We start from the raw sequence: 23,529 nt of genomic DNA on the forward strand, positions 1-23,529 counted from the left end.
TTGCAGAAGGTGCGTTCAATTACTTTAAAGGACGCACCAGACTTGGTTGAGTGGCTCACTCAGCCTTACTCTTCTGCACCCTCTTCATCCTCTCGATCTGCACCCTCTTCACTCTCTGCTATGTGCACCCCCAAAGACACTACCACCAACACCACCACCACCACATACCTTCCGCTTGAGTCACAGGAATTATTTTCCGATCCATATCAAGACATTTCTGATGCGCAGCCACTCTTGGCATTGGATCAGGAAGAGGAGGTAGCAACAACCGCCACTCAGCAGTCTGACGACAGTACCCAGATCAGCCCAAGGAGGAGGTTGGTCCCCGGTGTTGCTGCCTACTCTGAGATCTCTGCTTATAGCGGTGGGGAAGGTGACGTCGATGATGACGTGTCTAGTGATGTCAAGTTGGTGCCCACAAGAGAGGAAGAGGAGGGGAGTTCAGAGGGAGATATGGACCAGCAGATAGGGAGGAGAAGCAGGAATAACTTGCATTGCACAGGAGGGACAAAGCAGGCTGCTAATGTATCAGGAGCGAGTCATCGACCATGTATGGTCACATCTGGCGCTCCCAGGATGCCGGCACATGGCTCCGCAGTGTGGGCTTTTTTTAACGTGTCCACTGCTGACAATAGTGTTGCCATCTGCAATCTTTGCAGTCAACGCATTAGTTGCGGTAAGCCCAACACTCACCTAGGGACGACCGCCTTAAGAAGGCACATGAGCAGCCATCACAGAGCCCAGTGGGAGCAACGGAACACACAAAGCCACACTCCGTCCAGCCTCGTCTTCTACTTCTCCTTCTCCTCTCTCCTCACAATTTTCCTCCACTCCACCTTCCATCACGCCAAGCTCACGTTTTTCTGCAAAAAGGCAGGCTTCCGTGGGCCTAATGTTCGAGCATAAAAAAAGATGATTCCGGATAACCCTCTTGCCCAACGGTTGACGGCTTGCTTGTCAGAACTGATAGCCCGCCAACTACTGCCATATAAACTGGTGGACTCGGAGGCCTTTCGGAAATTTGTGGCCATTGGAAAACCACAATGGAAGGTCCCAGGAAGGAAGTATTTCTCAGAGAAGGGCATCCCAGAGCTATATGGCCATGTTCAGCGGCAAGTGAATGTATCTCTGGCACACAGTGTCAGTGCCAAGATACATCTGACCACAGACACGTGGTCTAGCAAACACGGGCAGGGAAGGTATATCACTTTTACTGCCCACTGGGTGAACCTTCTGATGGCCGTCAAGCATGTAACCTGTGGCACCCGTGTAGATTTGGTTTTACCGCCACAGATTGCAAGCAGGCCTGGCTCTTCTTCTCCTACTCCATCCTCCTCCCTCTCCTCCTCGGCTGACTCCTCCTTTTCCGCTGCTAGCGTCTCTTCCGCTGCGCCGCCCAAGCTCCCAGAAGCTATTCGACATGCCAGGTGAGACGTTGCCATGCCGTGCTGCGTCTGTTGTGCCTGGAAGCCAAGAGCTACACTGGCCCGGCACTCCTTTCAGCTTTGCGTTCACAGGCAGATCAGTGGCTAACACCGCTCAATTTGACAGTTGGTAAAGTGGTGTGTGACAACGGTGCAAATCTGCTTAGCGCATTGAAACAGGGCAAAATTACGCGCGTGCCATGCATGGCACACGTCTTAAACTTGGTCGTGCAGCGATTCGTTGTCAAATACCCTGGGGTCCAGGACATCTTGCGGCAGGCAAGGAAAATCTCGGCCCATTTCAGAAGATCTTACACGGCCATGGCTCGCCTTGCTGACATTCAGCGGCGACACAATCTGCCGGTCAGACGTCTTATTTGCGATTGCCCAACGCGATGGAACTCAGCCTTCTATATGCTTGATAGGCTGCTCCAGCAGAAACGTGCAGTTAACGTCTACCTGTATGAACTCTGCGGCAGAACAGGTTCTGGGGAGCTGTTTTTTTTTTTTTCACCGCGCCAGTGGCTGCTCATGCGCGACGCATGCAGACTTCTGCGGCCATTTGAGGAGCTCACCAAACTGGTCAGTCGCAGCCATGGCGCCATCAGTGACATGGTACTTTATGCCATATTTATGGAGCGTGCATTGCGTCGTGTCATTGATCAAGCTGTGGAGGAGCAGGAGCGGGAAGATGAGGAAGTCGCAATGCTGGATTAATTCCCGGGGGGGGGGCTACTCAATCTGATACAAGTGAACAACAGGAGTCTGAAGAGTCAGAGGAGGATGGTGCCGGGGCGGGTGAGTAGGAGCAAGAAGAGCATGCTTTAAACCTTTCTGGGATCCCTGTTGTGCGTGGATGGGGAGAGAATGAAGAGGATGACATTATCCTGGATGATGAGCAGGAGCCAGGCCACCACACCGCTTCCAGTTTAGTGCAAATGGGGGCCTTCACGCTCCAGTGTTTTAATAGGGACCCCCCGTATAAGAAGCATAAGGGTCAAGGACCAGTACTGGGTGGCAACGTACTTAGACCCCCGGTACAAACACAAAATGGTGGAAATGTTACCGCCGTCACAGAGGGCTGTCAGAATGGAGCACTTCCAGGCCTTGCTTCGAGAAATGCTGCATTCTGCTTTTGCGTGCGCTGGCAGAGGAGCAATTCCCACTCCCAGAGAAGGAGTTGCGGGTACCAATCCAACAGCGCCTGCATGAAGAGGCCGGTTTGAAGATGTGTTGGTGACTTCGGATATGAGGTCATTCTTTCAGCCGACCCATCGACAGGTGTCATCCGGATCCAGCATCAGGGAACGCCTAGACCGTCAGGTGTCCGACTACATCGGGTTAACGGCCGATGTGGACGCTCTGAGGAGTGATGAACCCCTGGACTACTGGGTGGGCAGGCTTGACCTTGGCCAGAGCTTGCCCAATTTGCAATCGAACTGTTGGCTTGCCCCTCGTCCAGTGTCCTGTCCGAAAGGACGTTCAGCGCAGCAGGGGGGATCGTGACGGATAAGCGTACTCGCCTAGCTCACGACAGTGTTAACTACCTCACATTTCTAAAAATTAATGAGGCATGGATCTCAGAGGAATTCAACACATGTGACCAGTAGACCATGTATATGTCTATAAACGATTATTTTTAAATGAGCACACAGACCTTCTTTGTTCATTTGGCTCACTTCCTTGTCCAAAAAAGCACACCGTACTATATGCCCGTACCCTCCTCTTTGAAGAGGTTGAGCGGTGTCATATTTCTACTGGGGCTGCTTATTATGAGGGGCTCCCACCATCCATGTGCTGTGCTGACTTACTCCTGGGGCTGCTTATTATGAGGGGATCCCACCATCCCTGTGCTGTGCTGACATCCTCCTGGGGCTGCTTTTTATGAGGGGCTCCCACCATCCCTGTGCTATGCTGACATCCTCCTGGGGCTGCTTATTATGAGGGGCTCCCACCATCCCTGTGCTGTGCTGACTCCCTCCTGGGGCTGTACCTCTGCTGTGCATATTATGAGGGAATCCCACCATCCCTGTGCTATGCTCTTTATGAGGGGCTCCCACCATCCCTGTGCTATGCTCATTATGAGGGGCTCCCACCATCCCTGTGCTGTGCTGACTTCCTCCTGGGGCTGCTTATTATGAGGGGCTCCCACCATCGCTGTGCTGTGCTGACTTCCTCCTGGGGCTGCTTATTATGAGGGGCTCCCACCATCGCTGTGCTGTGCTGACTTCCTCCTGGGGCTTCTTATTATGAGGGGCTCCCACCATCCCTGTGATATGCTGACTTCCTCCTGCTTACGGTGCAGGTGTCAGTGCTGTATATCACGGTGCAGGTGTCAGTGCTGTATATCACGGTGCAGGTGTCAGTGCTGTATATCACGGTGCAGGTGTCAGTGCTGTATATCACGGTGCTGGTGTCAGTGCTGTATATCACGGTGCTGGTGTCAGTGCTGTATGTTTATCACGCTGCTGATGTCAGTGCTCTCTATCTCGGTGCTGGTGTCAGATCACTCTATCACTGTGCAGGTGTCAGATCACTCTATCACTGTGCAGGTGTCATTGCTGTATGTCACGCTGCTGGTGATCATCTCCTGCACCCTCTTCTTAGCCTACCCTGACCTTCCCTCTCCTCCATTGCCTTCAGCACTCCACAGTCCTGAATTGTCACAACAATTTCACATATAAAAAAAGAATGCTTGTAGTTGTCGATCCCAGATTCACCTCATACATGTGTTATGTCATTGGCCATGTGGTGGGACTATGTTTGCACAGCTAGTAATTATTTTGTGGCTGCAAATTTGACCTGTAGGTTTGCAAAGTTCGCCTCCCATTGAAGTCAGTGGGGCCCTCCGCGAACGTTACGGTTTGCGAACTATCGGGCGCGTTTTTGCGGTTCGCGAAACGTCCCGTTGGAAGTTCGTCCGTCACTACTTATGGTGCTTTTCATTACTTCTTGTAACTCTTGTGGCAGTGTATTCATTGCTAGCATTTGTCGAATCATACAGTGAGTTCCAGTGGCTTTTGGCGATTCATTCAATATCAAATGTTGAAATCCAGACCGTCATCTTAGCATAGCTGGAGCACCATCTGTGCAAACACCACAAACCTTTTCCCAAGAGATCTTGTGTTTTTCCAGAAATTAACCAATTGTGTCAAATACATCACATGCAGTAGTTGTTGTTTCAAGAGGTTTGCAAAAAAGAAACTCCTCTCTTAGGCTCGGTTCACACAGGACGCGGCACGACTTGCAGCGCCGCGACCTGCCGCGACCTCAGCGGCGACTTGCAAAACGACTTCTGTATAGAAGTCAATGCAAGTCGCCCGAAGTCGCCGCAAAAGTAGTACAGGAACCTTTCTTCTAAGTCGGAGCGACTCGAGTCGCTCCTATTAGAACGGTTCCGTAGTACAGAAAGGGGGCGACTTGTCAGGCGGCGAAGTCGCCTGGACAAGTCGCCCCTGTGTGAACCGAGCCTTAAAGTCACTATCATGAATATCTCCCCTAAACCAGTAAATGAGAACAGTTTGCAACATCTGTAGATTCATCAAGCTGGATGCTAAATATTCCAAGTGGAGCAGATTTCATTTCCTGGATTACCTGATCAATAATATCAGCAGACTTCATCTAGTCTCCTGCTGACAGTGTCCATAGATAAGGAAATTGAACTCAATTTCATAACAAATTCAGCTATATTCATGACTCGAACAATGTCTTTGACTGCTGGCAACAGCAAATCCTCGGCAATGGTGTGAGTATTCTGAGAGCAGCCACTAAATATGAAGCTTCAACGGCTGCTAGGTTTTGCTTGTGGTACTTGCCGCCAGTATTAAGTCTGCTTTTCTTGACACCATCAGCTTTGTTGTGTTTTTTTTTTTTTTTTTTTAATAAGAAAAAGGGGATTGATTTGTTTTGTGTGTTAGTTGCTACAGATGCATAATATGCAAAGAATTACAGATTACAGCCAAAGAAAATTTGTACAGTACAGATATTATGTGGACAATCTCTATAGAGGGCCCGCCAAGCGTGCCAAAAAGCTAACATGCGGCACACAATGGTGTAAATGAAGAAAAATATTCACAACGAATAGCAGAATAACTGACAGAATCAAATACCTATAACCTCTAAGGAGTAGAACTATTAGAACTATTGTGCTTTGTATATGGTCCTTTCCCAGTAGGGCAAAGATCACTCATCAAGAAGCCGTCACACCCACCAGGTTTAAAAGTTTTTACACCACATGTACATATAGAAGTATTATTTTTCCCCCAACCAATTAAAGCAATTATTTGCCTTTCATTCCATCCCCAACCACATGGCTTAACAACCCTGTAAAAGTCTGTCGTTAATTAGTTGAAGTGGTGCTAGCCCAGGTGTCTCCTACAATGCTCTCCACCATGAGTAAAATTTACGAGGTGCATTCCTATGTTGAAATGTCTATTTTTGCCTTAACATCCTATTAACCTGTTCTACCCATTGATGTCTACTGGGAACTCTGGGCGTAATCCAAAGTTGTGCAATTAGTTTGCGGGCTACATATAGTAAGCGAAGAACTGCTGTGTGAGCAGGAGGAGACAGCAACTCCTCATCCAGGGCACCCAACAGACATATATTAGGGTCTCGCGGAATAGTAAAATCAAATACCTGTGACATTATGTCCTGTATTGCTTTCCAATACCGGAAAAGATTGGGGCATTTCCAGAACATATGCAGCAGGTCACCACTGTCTCGCTGGCACTTCGGGCATATAGGTGTATCCCGTAAACCCCAGCTATGCAAACGTGCTGGCGGTCTATATGCTCTATGCAACAAGTAGAGATGTGATAGATTTTGGTAGGCTGATACTGAGACCAGGGGGGTGGAGGCCAGGCAAAGATTCCAAGTCTCCTCATCCATAATCCCCACATACCCCTCCCATTCATGTCTACACAGCAAACTAGCCGGATCCTGAATTTTATTAAGCAACATATTATAACACCTAGATATCAAGCCTTTTTTGTTACTCTCCATCAGGATGGGTGGTTTACAAGTTTGAGTTCTTTTTGTCTGGCCTGTATGTGTAATGCGTGGCGCAGTTGTAAGTATCTGTAGAAATCAGTGCGTGGTACATTGAATTCTGATTGTATTTCCATAAAACACTTAAGGGTCGACCCATTTATTCAATTGTGCATTGTATCTTATACCCAGATTCGCCCAATGCCTAAAGCCTCTAAGCTTATATAGTTCCTTATAATTAATGTTGCGCCATAAGGGGGTATGGGATAGATATTCCCGTATCCCCAACAGCCATTTGGTATAAGACCATAACATTTTCAAAAGGTGTATAGTCGGGGACTTGCTGTCTAGTCCCGGGTAACCAGCTTCCAACTGTGATAGAGCTGTCATGTCCGCATCCGTAGAGTCCCGAAGAACTCCACGAATTGGATCCAAGGTGTCCTCCGTTCCCCAGCACCCCACCTGTTGGAGCTGTGAGGCAAGGTAATAAGTTCTTGCATGTGGCACAGCCAACCCACCCTTCAGTTTTGTTATATTGTAATGTTGATAAGCTCACCCTTGCTACCTTGTTACGCCAGATTGATTCCCTAAATTGGGAATGTATTTTGTCAAACCACTTCCTGGAAATACAAACAGGGGAGTTGTTAAATATATATAGCAATTGGGGTGCCCACACCATTTTTATTAACCCTCCCCACCACGGATAGGGGCAGTTTGCACCAGGCCTTGGACTTCTCCCAAAACTTAACCAGGAGAGGTATTAAATTAAGGGGTATATAATGAGACACCTCTGGAGAGACCTGAATGCCCAAATACCGAAAGGAGGACACTACTTGCACTGTCGCTGCACACTCCGGTAAAGGAGAAGTAATGGGATCTAGGGGCATAAGCACTGATTTATTCCAGTTAACAGAGAAGCTGGATAGCGCACCAAATGCCTTAATAAGAGCCATCACCGTGCTCAGAGATCCCTGTGTATCCCCCAGATATAAAAGCATGTCATTGGCGTATAGTGATATTACGTCTGTGCCCATCGTATGCTGGAATCCCTTTATATTACCATCTCCTCCTATACACGCCGCCAGTGGTTCCAGGGTCAGGGCAAAAAGTAGGGGTGTTAGTGGGCACCCCTGCCTGGTACCTTGGAATAATGGGAAGGGATCTGGCAGTTCATCGTTAACCCTAATTCTGGCTGATTGCTGAGCATATAGTAGTTTTACCCAGTTAATAAAATTGGGTCCTAGCCCCACTCTCTCAAGAATTTTCCACAGGTAAGGCCACTCAACACTCCTTAGCTGTATCTAAGGAGAAAATGGCTCTATTACCCGTATTATTCGTGGGCACCTGTAGATTAAAAAAAAAAGTCTCCTAATGTTTTGGGCCGTAGACCTAGTGGGAATGAATAATGATTGATCCCTGTGTATCAATTTATGTATGACCCGTGCCAATCTAGTGGCCAGGACAATAAAACAATAATGGCCTCATTCATGGAGTGAGGAAGAACACCTTTATCCAATGCAGCATTCTATACTTTCAGTAACGTGGGAAATAAAGCCTCCTCATATCTTTTGTAAACCTCAGACGGAAAACTGTCAGCCCCAGGTTAGATCAGTCAAACTCCAGGTGTATTGAGAAGCAGACAATTTATTTCTGATGTGTCACACAACAGGGAGAAGCTTACAAGCCAAAAGATGCAGTAAGAATCACACAAAGGAATGTATATTCCCCCTTCTAATACCTACAATAATACAGCCTCTACGCTTCTATTGGCTGAGGAAACATAGATAGCGTGCCTGGTACACAATGGTACTTTATTTTGGCTAATCAGGGTTTCCTTTACAATCTTATGCTACTATCTATAGTTAAACCTAATCATCCTACAACTTACTATGGAGTTAATTAAAACAAACGGTACAGCAAGTTAATACAACAACGTGCTCAGAAGTCATTTTAAAAATCAGTCTCGGGGTTATTGTTTTTCTAATAGTCACACAATAAACATTTAAAACTTTTCTAACCGTGGGGCATTATGCAGGTCCATGTCTGAGGCTGACATGTGGGGCAATGTACATTTCCATAAAAGATCCTCCAAGTCTTGGTCTGTTGGCTGCACCTTAGATGAATATATATCCATATAAAAAGACTGAAAAATTGGTTACCGCAGCTGTCTGTGTATGGATGACTCCCGATTTGTCCCGTACAGCCGAAATTGTAGAGGTGGAACCCTGTGCCTGCACCAAAACGGACAGCATGTGCCCAGTGGACTCCACCTCCTCAAAATGTGACTGCCGCAAGTAGAAGCGTTAGTTTTTTTGGCCAACTGCAATGCTAGCTGTCTAGACATAGATTGAGCGCCCATCCAACTCCTTTTAGTGTCGTCTGTGGGATTAGCATTATAGTTATCCTCCGCTTCCTTAAGTGTCCTACAAACCTCTATTTCCCATGCCTTAGTCTTGGTTTAATTTGATTAATTGCTGTGATAAATTGCTCCCTTAAAAGGCCTTGGCTGCATCCCATACTATATTCAAATGAGCTGAGTGCACATTATCCTGTATAAAAAGTTTAAGCTGTACACCAGTGGGGTCTGACTCGGGAAACAGCGAAAGCCAAAGGGGGTTAAGCTTCCAGCCCTTGCGTGTAGCCATAGTGGGTAAACATAAGGTCGCCCATAATGAAGAATGATCTGAAACATGCCTATCATTGTACCCTGCAGCAACAAGCAATGGGATAGTAAGATTATTACCGAGACATAAATCTATTCTGGATAAGCTCCCATAAGAGGTGGAGCAGCACGAGTATTGCTTTACAGATGGGTGTCTCAATCTCCATAGGTCCGTTAATCCGAGTTCCCCAAGTAGCCCCGCAAAGGGAGTTTGTCCCCTATTATTTGAAGATAAATTATTTGGCACTGGTATTTTGTCTAACAAATGATTTAAATAGTTATTGTAATCACCCACTGCCACAAACAGCACATTGGGATATAAGGCTAAGAAGCTTGCAAGGCGTTTGAGGACCTCGGATGAATAGGGTGGTGGGATGTAGATTGCAGCAATTATACATGACAATCCCAAAGCATTGCATAATATAAAGACATATCTACCCTCCCGATCCACAACCCGTTGATGACACTGGAACTGGGCATCCCGACAAATCATGACACTCACTCCCCTAGCATATGCAGAATACGTAGAGTGAAACTGATGCGGCTAGACCCTGGGACTGAAGCTGGGTGCTGGGTCAGAGGAAAAATGAGTCTCCTGCAAACAGACAATATTTGCCCTCGTGGACTTAAGATGCCTAAGAACTGCCAGTCTCTTTACCGAACTGCCAAGTCCACGCACATTCCACAAAACAATTTTAACTGTATTCTCCATGCGGTGTAAAAAAAAAGAAAATGCAGATGTGAGCTTTCCGTTCCCAAGCAAGCAAAGTGTGTAAACTTATTATAGCAGTCCAATACAGCAAGCAGGAGGCATACCTGTCCTGCGTGTTACCTATAGCACGTGTGGTTGAGTTGGTATCTGTTACAGACGTTGAAGTCCATGGTTGGTGTCCTGATGGGTCTGACAGACTGGGTGGTAAAGCACAAACTTAGAGAAAGAAAAAGAAACAAAAATGTCAGTAACATATCAAAGAGTGGAGCCAACGCGGCTTTCGGCCAACTGGCATACGTTTCCCCCTGAGAAATCCTTTCTGGGGGGTGGGGGTATGCTATGGAAACACCCACAGAGAAACAGAGCTCTGGATGACAGTTGGGATTTCACAATTGCAGGGCGAGCAACACAAGTCATACTTTAATAATGTGCAGTGTTCTCCCTCCATCTGCCTGTCCCAGAAGAAAAGGCAGATAAACCCGAGGGGGGGGGGGGAGATGGACAATCCCCTCACCCCCCCCCCCCCAAGCCCTCCACACAACATGATCAAGGACCCTCAAGCTGGAGCTGGGTGCTGTCGTCTTGCATCTTTGAGCGATCTAGCTTCCCGGTCTAGCCACTGCGCAGCTGCTTTAGGGCGGTCAAAGAAATGCACTTCACCGAGTGCTACCACCTGGAGGTGTGCAGGGTATAGCATGGCATATTGTAAATCATAACCTCTGAGTCTCTTCTTAACAACATCAATGAATTTTGCATGCTGTTTTTGTAGTTCTGCAGAAAAGTCTGGAAACAATGAAACTTTAGCATTATTGATTGCCAACCTGTCACCCATGGCTCTGGCTTTAGACAGAATTGTGTCTCTATCTTTGTAATTTAACAGTTGAAACGGAAAGGCACGGGGGTGATTGCCCGGCGACAGAGGACGAGACTGTACTCTGTGTGCTCTTTCAACAGCAAATAGTGGGGCAAAAGCGTCCTTGCCAAATGTGGAAACGAGCCATTGCTCTATAAAGGCCAAAAGATTCTTGCCCTCTGTCCTTTCTGGAATGCCCAGGGAGCGTACATTATTGCGCCTCATGCGATTTTCCAAATCGTCCAAACTGGCTGCATGTTGCTCAGTAAGGTGGCAATTGTACTTTAAATCTCTTTACATGGGAGCCAAATCATCCTCCATTGTGCTTATTCTGCCCTCCAGTGCAACTGTCCTCTCATGTCATGAGGCACATAGGTGATTTCTGCTTTCACCTCTATAATATCATCAGAAAGTGCAGTGATGGATTGATTACAGGAGGTCACAGCTGAGAAAATATCCCTGAGCTTAGGTTCAGGCTCATGACAGTTAGTAGCAGAGGATGCATGGGGCCAGCAAAAATGTCTCTAGGGGTACTCACTGCGACCACTCTGGGGACAATCCGCCGGCATCTGCCAGTGGTACTGTGTCATCTGCCTCACTGGGGCTCCCAGGTGTTCCCCCTGTGTCCGGCGTTGCTGCCAAGGCATCTTTATATGATTTTCCGCCATAGAGAAGCTTCTGTGCGGCCTCCTTGTATAGCTCTTTGGAAGTGCATTGCGGGACAGCACCACCTTGGCTCAGCTTATCTCCAGCTCCTTTCTCCACATGTTCCTCCTGATCATCGCAGTGAAGGACAGCAAAGTAGCCGATCACGCCGTGTGGTTCTCAGGGCTCTAGAGAACAATTTTGCGGGTCCTAAGCGGTTAGATGCAGCGCATCACAGGATCAATTGCAGGATACTCGGTGGAGCGGAGGAGAGACACGTCCGGTTACATCCGCTGCTTAGCCACTCCCCGCTTCAGCTTTGTTTTTAAAATACTGGATATCCTTGCCAGCAAAGCTCAGATGCTAGGTATCAAAATAATGTTTAAGTTTGTTGGGCTTTATAGATCGGCTAAAGGAACTTTATTATAAGCATTGCAGTTTCTCAATTCCTGCTGCAATTATTGAAGTAAAAGAGTACTTGAACAAATCGTCACTGTAGCTTCTCTCTATGATCCATTATCATGGGCTCGCTGATAAAAAAATAAAATAAGAATAGCTTCAATAACACAGACTATTATTAAAACTTAACACTCCCCTATCCCAAGATCTCACCCATGTCTCTTGCCTTACTCATTTACAGACCTAACTACAAAAGTTAAATTCCCTCTCAAAAACCCATGTGCTCAGCCACATAGCCCAGTAAATTTACATCATAACAGACCACACCAAGTTCTCAGACAGCGTGAATCTGATCAACAAGCAGTTTATATGCAAATCTTAAAATGTTACTTACCTAAGACTACCCTGCTTACAGGGTGACAACGCAGCTGTGTGATTTCACTGCAGAACATGGAGCGTTGTCACTCTCTTACAGGACCTGGGAAAACAATAGCTATACTGGCAGGGCAAACAGGTGATAAAACTGCTTCAGGGGACTCGGATGCCAAACATTGCTGTGTGATGTTGGTGACAGAGCACATCATAGATGGCTCTGTTGTCTTCCCTAGAGTTCCGCCTTTAGGCATTGGGAGCAAGGTTGAGGAAAGCAGGAGAACACTGCCTGGGAGTCTCCACGGAGGAAGTAGCCATGTGGTCTGGGGAGTTCACAGTCAAAGGACTGAAGAGCATGCCTGATGGGACTGGGAGCAGTCTGGGATGTATGCAAGGTTAGTCAGGACACTGGAGTGGGCAGGAGAAAGGGGCAGCTGCAGCCACAAGGGCTGTCAGTTAATGAAGAGGTGGCACTGGGCTGCTGGGCAGATGGGGGGCACAGTGGCGGCATTTGATGGCACAGTGGCGGCATTTGATGGCACAGTGACAATTGATGGGCACAGTGGCTGTATTTGGCATAATGGCTGTGTTTGGTACAGTGGCCCCAAAATTTTTGAGCACCAGCCACCACCGATTTTATATATAAACGTCACAGTTGATTCCTCAAAAGTGGCTATTCTGTGCCAGTGCTAGATATGCAAAGTGTATAGCACCCAAACATTTATCTAGCACTGGCAGAGAATAAGCACTTTTGAGGAACCAACTGGGACATTTATAACTAAATGATATGTATTGTTCCATAATTCTTCTTTATTTATTTATTTTTTATGTCGGACTTATTAATAATCTGTATTGATTGCGCTGGTGACGCAGTACAAAAATGCTTTTATTCATGTCTCTGACTTACCAGTGTCCTGTCAGATTAAGCAACCCGTCTGTGTTAACCGGAAGTGACGCTTCGTCACCGCCATCTTAGTACACTCGTCCACGGACTTCGGTGGATGTAAAAAGATGTCCACTTGCCTACTTCTAACTGTAGCCTTACTGCACCAAGATGGCGGTGACTGAACGTCACTTGTGTGCGGTCTCTCCTCTCCCGGAAGTGACATCTCACTGGCCGAGATGGACAGATGCCAGCGTAACACAGTACCTTAACACAGTAACTTCGGGTCCGTCTTGGCCAGCATTCGCGACCATTAAAGTGTTATTGATTAGTAAGTTACCCCTGCACTTTTTTTTTTTTTTTTTTTTTTTTTTACTTTTCATGGCATTTACTTGTGCCACGTGCTGGTGTAAGCTTGGCTCTTTCTTTGTGTTGTGGCTAGGGATGTTCTCATATATACACCATACAAGCTCTGATTGCTATTAGAAAGACCTCAAAGCTAAAGCAGGGGGAGGAATATTTCTAATACTGAATTGCAGCAGAGTACAAAGCATGATGGGAAGTGTAGTTTCATTATAGTGGAGACAGAGGAGAGGATATGATGTAATCGTTGTTGTAACACCTTCCCCTTGGCAGAATAGATGCTGCATCTTTTGAATTAGAGAGCCGACTTCCTGAAAATTCAGTTAGACTTTTCTCTTCAATGTTAAGGAATTTCACAAATGTAATAACTGTTTAGTGTCTTATGTGTGAGGGTGTACTAATGGGGGATTTTTTTGCCGATCCCAGAGTTCTTTAAGAGAGATTTTATGAAAAGCTTAACGTGGACAACATACACCTTCTTTTTTTCTATATCATTACTTATTTTTTTTTTTTTTTTTTTTTTTTTTATCTGCGATGTCCTTTCATATACAGTATGTCTTTACCTAGTGTATTATAAGTAGGAAAAATTAATGTGGCTAATTGAAATGGCAATGCATATAGTTGTAGTAACTGTATATCTGTTAAAGTGATTGTAAAGGTTTTTTTTTTTTTTTTAAATAACAAACATGCTACTTACATGCTCTTCGCAAGGGTTTTGCACAGTGCGCCCCTGATCCTCCTTTTTTGGGTTCCCCCAGCGGCGCTCCTGGCTCCTCCTCTTCATCAAGTTCCCCCATGGAGAACTGATTTACAAGTGGGCAATCGTGTGGGCGTGCGCCCGAGTCCTGCTGCTGTGTTCATTGGCACAGACAGCAAGACTCTGCCCCACCCCTGGTTCCATGTCACTGTATTTGATTGACAGTGGCTCCTGCTTCTGTCTATCCAACGAGGACCCGAGACAGCGGCTAGAGCTTCTATGCTCATGCTCGTCAAGGAAATTATCGTGTTCAGGTAAGAAAAAAGGGGGGGGGCGGCAGCTGCAGCACAGAAGGTTTACATGAGAGTTTAAATCTCCTTTAATGCATATATTGTAGCAAATGAACCATTTGTCTCCTTAAAAGAAGCAGATACAGTGTTTAACCACTTACAGCCTGGCCTATAGCAGAATGCTGGCCAGGGGGTGGTTCTGTTATCCTGACTGGGCGTCCTGTAACGTCAAACAGGATAAGCCACGATCGGGAATCGGTCTTGTGATGTGTCACTCTGACGCACCATAACTCTGATCTAGGTAAAGAGCCTCTGATGTAGGCTCTTTACCACATGATCAGCTGTGACCAATCCTAGCTGATCACAGAGCGTAACCAAGAAGTTCCGGTAAACAGCTTTCCTCAGTTGAGTTCACGCTGACAGGGAGAGCCAATGGGTGGCTCTCCTGTCGGGGTGGGGGGGGGGGGGGGGGCTCTGAGCTGATAATCAGTGCTTTATCAGCTCACCCCCCAGCAGAGGTGCCACCACAGCTGCCAATAAGTGCCCATCAGCTGGCAATCAGTACCCCTCAGTAATGCCTGTCAGTGCTCATGTCATATGCCAATCAGTGTCTAGAGTTGGGCCCCCCCCCCCCTTTTTTTTTCTTCTTTTTTTTTTTTCTCACAAACTTCATGCAAAAGGGGAATTAATCAATTGAAGTGAACAATAAGATAGGGAGAGAGGTGTTCTGTCTTTTGTATGTGGTGTATATACATGGTGTGAGGGGGAAGGGAAAAAAGAATGCAAAAATAAGGAAAAAATTTAATTTCTTTTCCCACAAGATATGAAGTAATGTATTATGTAAAAGAATTTATTAATATTAGACTTATTAGTAGCAGCGAAGATACTAGGTGAGGGTTGTTTGGCAAATAGTTAGAAAATTCACCACTAGGGGTAGGAGGGGGAGCGGAGTAAAGTCTATTATATTTGTTTTCAAGATACTAATTGATTGCTTACTAGGTGGTATTTATATGGGGCAGGCTATATATATATTCTCCTTTCCTTTTTTTTTTTTTCCTTTCCTACACATGACATGAAGGGAAGTTGTATTTAGAAGAGCCCACAAATTAACACTGTTGGTTTCACGAATAGAAGCATAAGTGGGGGGGGGGGGGGGGGCACGCACAGGAGAAACTTTCTATCATAATGTGTGCTATTTATGTTTACCAAGAACGAGACAGGGGAGTGGGGGTTTTCCCCCTTCCTCCTTCCCCCTCCTTTCTCCCCTTTCTCTTGCTGTGGGATTAAGGGGAGCGGAGGGATTAACTTTAAATAAAGGTTGGGCCAGAACTTAGACACCTGACACTTACTAGACATAGAAAATGGAGAGGCGGGGGTTGCGGTCGGGGTGGGGGGGGTGAGCGGGGGGGGCGCCTTGGACCTTGGGAGTGTTGAGAATGAGTGGGCCACAGATGAGACCCCTGGGGCGGCCCAATTGGGCAGGGTTGGGAGGGTGGGGGAGGGGGGGTTAGACAGTGCACACTGCGCGCGCCGGGAGGGTTGGGAGGGTGGTGGGGGCTGGGGGGGGGGGTGCCACCTATTGGGGGGGGCACCGCCCCTCCCTTCCCCATCTCTATCCTTTGCTTTTGTTCGACCCGAATGGTACTTGTGCAAACAAATAAGGTGGATATCATCTCATGGAATGTGAGGGGATTGGGGGATTCAAATAAAAGAGCTGCTGTCTTGGCGGAACTGGGCGAGAGGGGACCTGGTCAATTTTTTTTTGCAAGAGACGCACCTAACCTCTAATACAGCCTCTCAGCTAACTGGTCGGAAATTCCAGACCTACTATCATTCCTTTCACTCCTCGTATTCAAGGGGAGTGAGCATTTTAGTAAAGAGGGGGACGGATTTCCTCTGTAAGGAGTCCTCTATTGATGAGGAGGATAGGTTTGTTTTTTTGTATTGCTCTATCAGTAAACAAAATTATATCTTGGCAAATATCTATATTCCCCCTCCTTTCAAGCTGGAGGTTATGTATAAAATCCTCACGTTCAGTTTGGATAAACCAGGGGTCCCAATGATAATACTGGGGGACTTTAATTTAATACTAGATGGGAACCTGGATAGATTCCCTATGCCTGTCGGGGCCAGGGGTGCGAGGGAAAGCCGCCTGAAGAGATTCCTAACGGAAATAGGACTATGCAATTTATGGCGAATACGACATCCACAGGAGCGACAGTACTCCTGCTTCTCAAGCACGTACCGCACCCTTTCAAGGATTGATATGGTCTTGGGGAATAGAGAGGTGTCAGGATTGGTGCAGGGCATAGAGTATGGCGTAAGAGGTATCTCAGATCACTCCCCTCTGATTATTACAGTAAATGCAGGAGACAGAGGTACTGTGAGGGAATGGAGGATAAATCCTAGCTGGTTGGAACTGATTGGCAGTCCAGGTGCTCTGATTGATGAGGCCAGGGAATTTCTTCAAATCAATGGGGGCACAGAAACGCCAGGAGTGGTCTGGGACTCATTAAAAGCTTATCTCAGAGGGATACTAATCCAGCAAGTGGCAAAAATTAAGAGGGAATCCTGGGAACAGGAGAGAGAAATAGGTTATGGAGTGGCCCAAGCGGAGAGGGTATATACAGAAGACCCGACTCCTGAAAGGCAGAAGGCATGGTTGGATATTTAGCAGGTGCGTAAAATGATGCTCATGAAGAGGGCCGAGAATAGACGAATATTTCAACGCTAGCATTATTTTGGTGCAGGGGAGAGGGTGGGTCATGCCCTCTCTCTCGTTGTCCAATCCAATAACTCCTCTGCACCAATTCAGGTAATCAAAGCGGCGAATGGAGATCTCGTCTCTAACCCGCCAGAGATCATGAATGCACTTGCTGACTATTACGAAACCTTATATAAAACATCTACTGGGGATCGTGGCAGAACTGTAATTGATTTTCTGCATCAATTGACAACCCCAACACTAACAGAACATGACAAAATGAGCCTTGACACACCACTTACACTAGAAGAGTTAAAAAACGCTGTAGCTGAAATGCCGAATCATAAATCCCCCGGCCCAGATGGGCTACCAATAGAAATGTATAAACGCTATGGGGAAGTACTTTTGCCGGAATTGTTGGAAACATTACAGTGGGCTCTGGATGTGGGTAAGCTTCCAATGATGGAAGCCAATATTATCTTAATCCTTAAAGAGGGGAAAGACCAGCAGGAAATCTCTTCGTATCGTCCAATTTCCTTATTGTGTCCCGATGTCAAAATCTTAGCAAAAATCGTGGCGACTCGCTTAAACAAATGCATCCATAAATTAATACATACAGACCAGTCTGGGTTCATCCCGGGTAGTATAAATATTAGAAGAGCTTTCTTAAATATTCAGATGCCGATGGATAACGAGGGTCCTAGTGCTATATTGGCTTTGGACATTTTTAAAGCTTTTGATAGTCTGGAGTGGGACTATCTATGGGGAGTGCTGGAGAGATTCTGATTTGGCCCTTTATTTATCAGGTTGGTTAGACTATTGTATAAAACGAACCTAGGGCAAAGATCAGAGTGGGTACAGCACTCTCCAGGATCTTCCAGCTGGAAAGAGGGACGAGACAGGGTTGTCCCCCGTCTCCCCTCTTGTTCATCCTGGCTATGGAACCCCTGGCTGTCTTGACGAGGTCGCGCCTGGACATCCAGGGTTTCCGACGTGGGCTGAGTGAAGACAAAATCGCCTTGTTCGCGGACGATATCCTGTTTTTCATCGGGGATATAAATTCTACTTTAAATAACGTGATGCAGATGATGGGCGAGTTTGAACAACTATCGGGCCTGGGAATCAACTGGAGTAAATCAGCACTTTTGCCACTTACTAAATCTGGGGATCAATTACTACCTAGATCCCATGCCTGGATGTGGTAACCAAGTTGAAATATCTAGGCGTTTGGATCTCTAGTGACGTAAGTCATTATATCGGGGAGAATTTAGCGTCATTACTAGTGAAACTAAAACAAAAAGCGAATATTTGGTGTTGCCTTCTCCTCTCTGTAGCAGGACGCTGCAATTTAATTAAAATGATTTGGCTCCCGCAAATATTATACATTCTTCATAATTCTCCAATATGGATTAACCAGAAGTGGTTCAAGAAATTGGAATCGCTATTTCAAGAACTAATCTGGAAGAAGGGCCAAGCCCAGATCAGTATGCAAACATTGCAGCTTCCTGTTGGGCGGGGAGGAGTGGCAATCCCACATCCAAGATTATACTTTTTGTCAGCCCAGCTCCAGCATTTAGCTGGGGCCGGGGTTTATGGCAGTGAGTGCCCAAATAATAAAAGGATGATCAAGAAAACACCCTATAAACTACTGGTCGAGCTATTAGAGGCCAACTCATCTTCCCATAAGTGCCCTACTAGTATCCTATTGAGGAAAGTCTGGAAGGTAACAAAGACACTCATGGGATATTCGGGGGTGACTGATTATACCCCCTTATGGTATAACGGAAACTTGCCTGAGCTAAGTGGTATAGATAGACAACGGGAGTGGGAAAGGCAGGGAATTAATAGGTTAATGCAATTATATGAAGGGAAGTTTATTAAATCTTTTGAAGATCTCAGTCGAGAATTTAGTATCTCTAACAGATCATTCTATAAATACCTACAAATTAGGCATGGGATTAAAGCTCAGTTTGGGTTGTTAACTATAGAGAGTCGAAACCCCCCCTGCTTCAGGGTCTGGTTGAACATACACAAAAGAAAGGGGTGATTTCCAAGTTATATACTAAACTTAGGGACAAGTTTTTAAAGGGTGAGGGCCCTCATAAGAGTAGGAAGGGATGGGCTAGAGATATTGGGCGGATAACCCAAGACCAGTGGGATAAGATTTTAGAACAAGGAAACCTGGCATCGATATCTCCTTCGCAGAGGGTGTCACACCTGCTCTTTACTTTATAGAGCGTATTACACCCCCCATAAAATGTGGAGAATGGGTAGGATACCCAGGGATGAATGTCCTAGATGCAAGGCACCAGGGGACCTTCTCCATATGGTGTGGAAATGCCCAAAGCTGTATAGGTACTGGATAGAAATAATTCGTAGAATAAATAGGACCTTTAAGATTACCTTGAAGCCAGAAGCTAGGATCTGTCTTCTGGGGATCTTGGGGGAGGGTAGAATTCCCCCCTTGACAAGAACGGCAGTGTTGAGGTGCTTGTACCAAGCTAGGCAGTTGATGGCAATGAACTGGCAGGCCGGGAATCCCCCCGCATTTGAATTGTGGGTCAAAGCTATTGATTCCACAATCTGGTGCGAAAGAGTAATGAACATAAAGCAAAATAATCTAAAGAAATTCGGGGAGTTATGGAACCCCTGGTTGAGCAAGAGGGGTTATCCCCTGGGGGGGCAGTCTTAGCTCCCCCCCAGTAGAACTAGAGCTGGTGAGGGGTAGGGGGGAGGGCTCTTTGGGTTGTTGTGCCTCCCCCCCTTGCTGACCGGGCTTTCGGGGAGGGGGGCATCCTGTCACCCTTATCCTCTCCCTGTCCCTATCATTTTCCTTCCCCTCCTAACCCTTCAGGAATTTTTTGACTGGAGGGTGCGGCGCGAGCAGTGTGTACTGGGGGGGGGGGGGTAGGCTAGGGTGGGAGTATAAGGGTAGGGTTGTAATAATTTGTAGGGTGTGTTTAGCTCTTTGTGTTTTATTTCCTCTATGGTAGATACGATTGAGGTGATGGTTATTTAATGAGCTGTATATACCTTCTTTTTTTTCTTGTTATATTTGTGCTTAAAAATTCAATAAAAAATAAAGAAGTTAAAAAAAGAGTTGGGCAGGGGGTACTAGGCTGGGACGCCTGTGCTGAAGTAGCAGAATACCCCTGTTTACAGACTTGGAGAATACCCTCTGTGGAGGGGCCAAGACAGGTCAAAGCTGCCTGATCTGCAACCAAAAGGCCATGAGGCTAAATGCTTGTTTTGGAAGTATCATTCTAAAGTTGGCTTCTGGATTTTGGGAAGATGTGTCCAAACCTTATCTTCCTCACTTCAGATGCTGTGATGGCTGTCTGGTCTTCTTCACACTTTGTATAATTTTCTTTCCTTCATGCCTCTTAAAGAGGAACTCTTCCAACTACGTAATAATCAGGTAACATAACCTTAAATTTTCAGAAATTGTCTTTGATAAACACTTACTCTTTATTTTGTTCCCATATCTTTAATGGCCAGGCATGCATGGAAGCATTTTATAAAAGGTGGATATTTGTGGTAACTCCGACTATATATTTTAACTTAACTTGTTTGAAAGAAACAAGCTCTGTTTTCCCCTGTTGTAAACTGTGTTGTCAGTCAGTGTGCTGTCATCAAGGGGGTTAGTAAACATGGCCATGTGCTAAACTAAATATTGCCTGTTCTCCTATTGTAATGTAAAGTGCTAATAAATAATATTTAATGATTTGAACAGATCCACCTTTTTAAAACAATATTTTGCTTGACTAAACTTTTTTTTTTCTTTTATTCCCTGTGCATTCTAACCAAGTTTTCTACCTTTTTATTTTGCAGTAGTGGTGTTTTTCCATGCTTGCATAAGTCTCTCTCCATCTTTCCGATTATAATTCTGCTTACATATGTCCTTCTCTTTTTTTTTTTTTTTTTACTACAGAATTATCTTCTTCAGATGTGAAGAAGAAGAAAAAGCATTCTCATCCCAGTTCTCCATCCTCTGATACAGCTATGGATCTTCTCAACTCCATTTCCTCCCCTGTAGTTTCTTCAAGCAAACACTCTTCTAAAAAAGCTGAAAAGATACTGGCTTCTCCTGTTGGGTTTCAGTCTGCAGTCCAAGTAACCCGAAAAGAACATCGTAAAAAGGGCAGAGAAGACACTCCTGAGGATCTCTCCCACAAATCAAAAAAGCCCAAGCCTCTAACTTTACGTGAGCCTGAAGGTCTAAAGATGAAACTAATTATTTCTCCCAAAGAAAAAAACTGCGAACAGCCACTGCCAATGCAGGAGAATCCAGTACATAATGACAAAAGCTCTTCCAAAAAGAGCAGCAAGAAGTCTAGAGATGAAACTGAGAAGAGCAATCACAAGAAACACAAAAAAGAAACCCACACACCACGGCATGGTAGCACTCCAGATACAGCTTCTTCTTCTGGAGGGGATTATGAGACTGGAGAACTTGTGATTGATGATTCCCTTGGGGAAATGAAGAAGAAAAAGAAATCAAAAAAGAGTAAAAAGAAAAAGGATAAACACAAGGAAGACAAACATAGGAAACACAACAAGAGCAAGAGGGAACATGGATTAGAAAGCCCGAAAATCATGGCATCTTCTGTACTCTCACCATCACCAGCTACAACATCTTCTCCTCCACCATTACCAAGTCCACCAGCCACGGTACTTCTGCCAACACCTGTTGTCTTGCCTCATCCTGAAGGAACAACAGAAAAGAAAAAGAAGAAAGAAGAAGTAGAAAAGGTAAATAAAGAAAATCATTAACATTTTAGCCTCTTGAATCACCTGATTGTTCATTTTTGGGCCTTGTATGGACATCCAAAGCTACACACCTAATTTTAATAACCGTATTTGTAGTAATTGCTCTTTGTTAAAGCCAAAATTAACAGTAGCTGAACACCACAAACCGAAAATGCTTTTTCACCACTTCCTGACCACACTATAGCCTACAGTTCTGGAAGGGTGTCCATGGACGTCTCCTAGAACCAAGCCCCCTGGGGCATGCACACAGCTTGCTCTGTGATCGCTGTGTGTCCCCCCCCCCCCCCCGTGTAGGATACTGCTCTTTATCTTAATGGGTTATTTTATAGTCTTGCCAACACCTCTAAAGAGACTCTCTCACTTTTCACGATCCACCAGACCAAAGTCTACATACGTGTGTTGTAAAAAGGGTCCATTGTGACCCGTTGAATGGTTACTTTAACTTTCCTTACTAAAAATGTGAAAGTTGGAATATATCCTTTCTTGTATTACATAGGTATTGGTATAAGAGTTAAATTGTATGACTTATTTATACTGATTTGGATATTTCTGTATATTTATATGGTGACACTATTGAGCCAGTTAGCTTTTTTTTTTCTTTTTATCATAAGCAGAACAAAGAATTGTAGCCTAACACAAGGAACAGTTTACATGGGTGAAAATGAACAGAAATGCAGAATGGATGTTTACAATAACAATTATTCTCAAACATGGTGGTAAGACGGCGTGCTTCCAGCACAAAGGGAGAGCCGCAAATATACGTACTGTTAGCGTGAAGGGGTTAAAGTGGTTGTAATGGTACATTTAAAAAATAAATAAATAACAAACCTGTTCTACTTGCCTGCTCTGTGCAATGGAATTGCAGAGTGGTCCCAAACCTCTCTTCTCTGGTCCCCCCGTCGGTGCTCCTGGCTCTTCCTCCATGTCCAGTGCCCCCATACCAAGCTGCTTCCGGTGGGGGCACTGATGCATGCTCGCTCCAGAGCCCCACTGCTAAATCCATTGACGCATGCAGCAGGACTCGGCCCCACCCCCGACTCCTTTATCACTGGCTTTGATTAACAGAGCAGGAGTCAATGGCTCCCGCTGCCCCAGCAAAGCCAGTGAGACCCGGAAGTGAGGGGAAAGACGAGCTGTAAACGTGCACAGCACCAGATCGAATGAAGGGCTCAGGTAAGTAAAAGGAGGGGTCAGGGGGGATACTGATGCCTAAACATATTTTACCTTCATGCAAGGAAGGCTTTAGAACCACTTTAACTTGTTCATTTAGAGGTACAGTTTTTTTTTGTGTTTTATTTTGAAGATTGTTTACGTGAGAGATGTAGTTAACCACTTACCAGCTGGCCCATAACTGAATGACGGCTACAGGGCAGTCGGATAACTCTAGGACGGCGTACTATGACGTCCTCTCACAATCGCGCTCCCACGCGCCTCCTAGGGCACATACACGGGAGCATCCATGACCTCCGCGTCCAGAGGACCCAGCGGATCACGGATCATGACAGCGGCCGTTTACCACGTGATTGCCGAAATGACGATCACATGTAAACAAACTGGTGTCACGTCCGGTTCCTCTCTCCCCTCTCCTTACAGTGTGAGCGGAGAGGGGAGAGAACGGATGCAGCAGTGCTGTGGGCTGGATGTGTAGTGCCCACAGCACTGCTCAGTGACAAATCCAGCATCCATCCATCCCTCTGTATAAGACATCCACGCTCATCCATCCCGCCATCCATGGTCATCCATTCACACTCAGCCTTCCCGCCATC

The 23,529-nt window shown here is 45.9% G+C and overlaps 1 protein-coding gene across 7 annotated transcripts in view; it reads left to right on the forward strand.

The window, feature by feature from the left end:
• Window positions 1–23,529, forward strand: part of HMGXB4 (HMG-box containing 4) — a 200,563-nt gene that overhangs the window by 44,949 nt on the left and 132,085 nt on the right. For all 7 annotated transcript variants that reach the window (XR_013262344.1, XR_013262345.1, XM_077452399.1 and 4 more), the window contains one exon: window positions 20,925–21,745. Coding sequence is in view for 5 of the 7 variants with exons in the window: in XM_077452399.1 (XP_077308525.1) it covers window positions 20,925–21,745 (821 nt within the window). In the remaining 2 variants the exon portion in view is untranslated. The remainder of the gene's footprint in view (window positions 1–20,924; window positions 21,746–23,529) is intronic.

The sequence above is a fragment of the Lithobates pipiens genome, unplaced genomic scaffold (assembly GCF_037356315.1).
Source record: "Lithobates pipiens isolate NorthernLeopardFrog02 unplaced genomic scaffold, aLitPip1_a1.2 Scaffold_23, whole genome shotgun sequence".
Taxonomy (NCBI): Eukaryota; Metazoa; Chordata; class Amphibia; order Anura; family Ranidae; genus Lithobates; species Lithobates pipiens.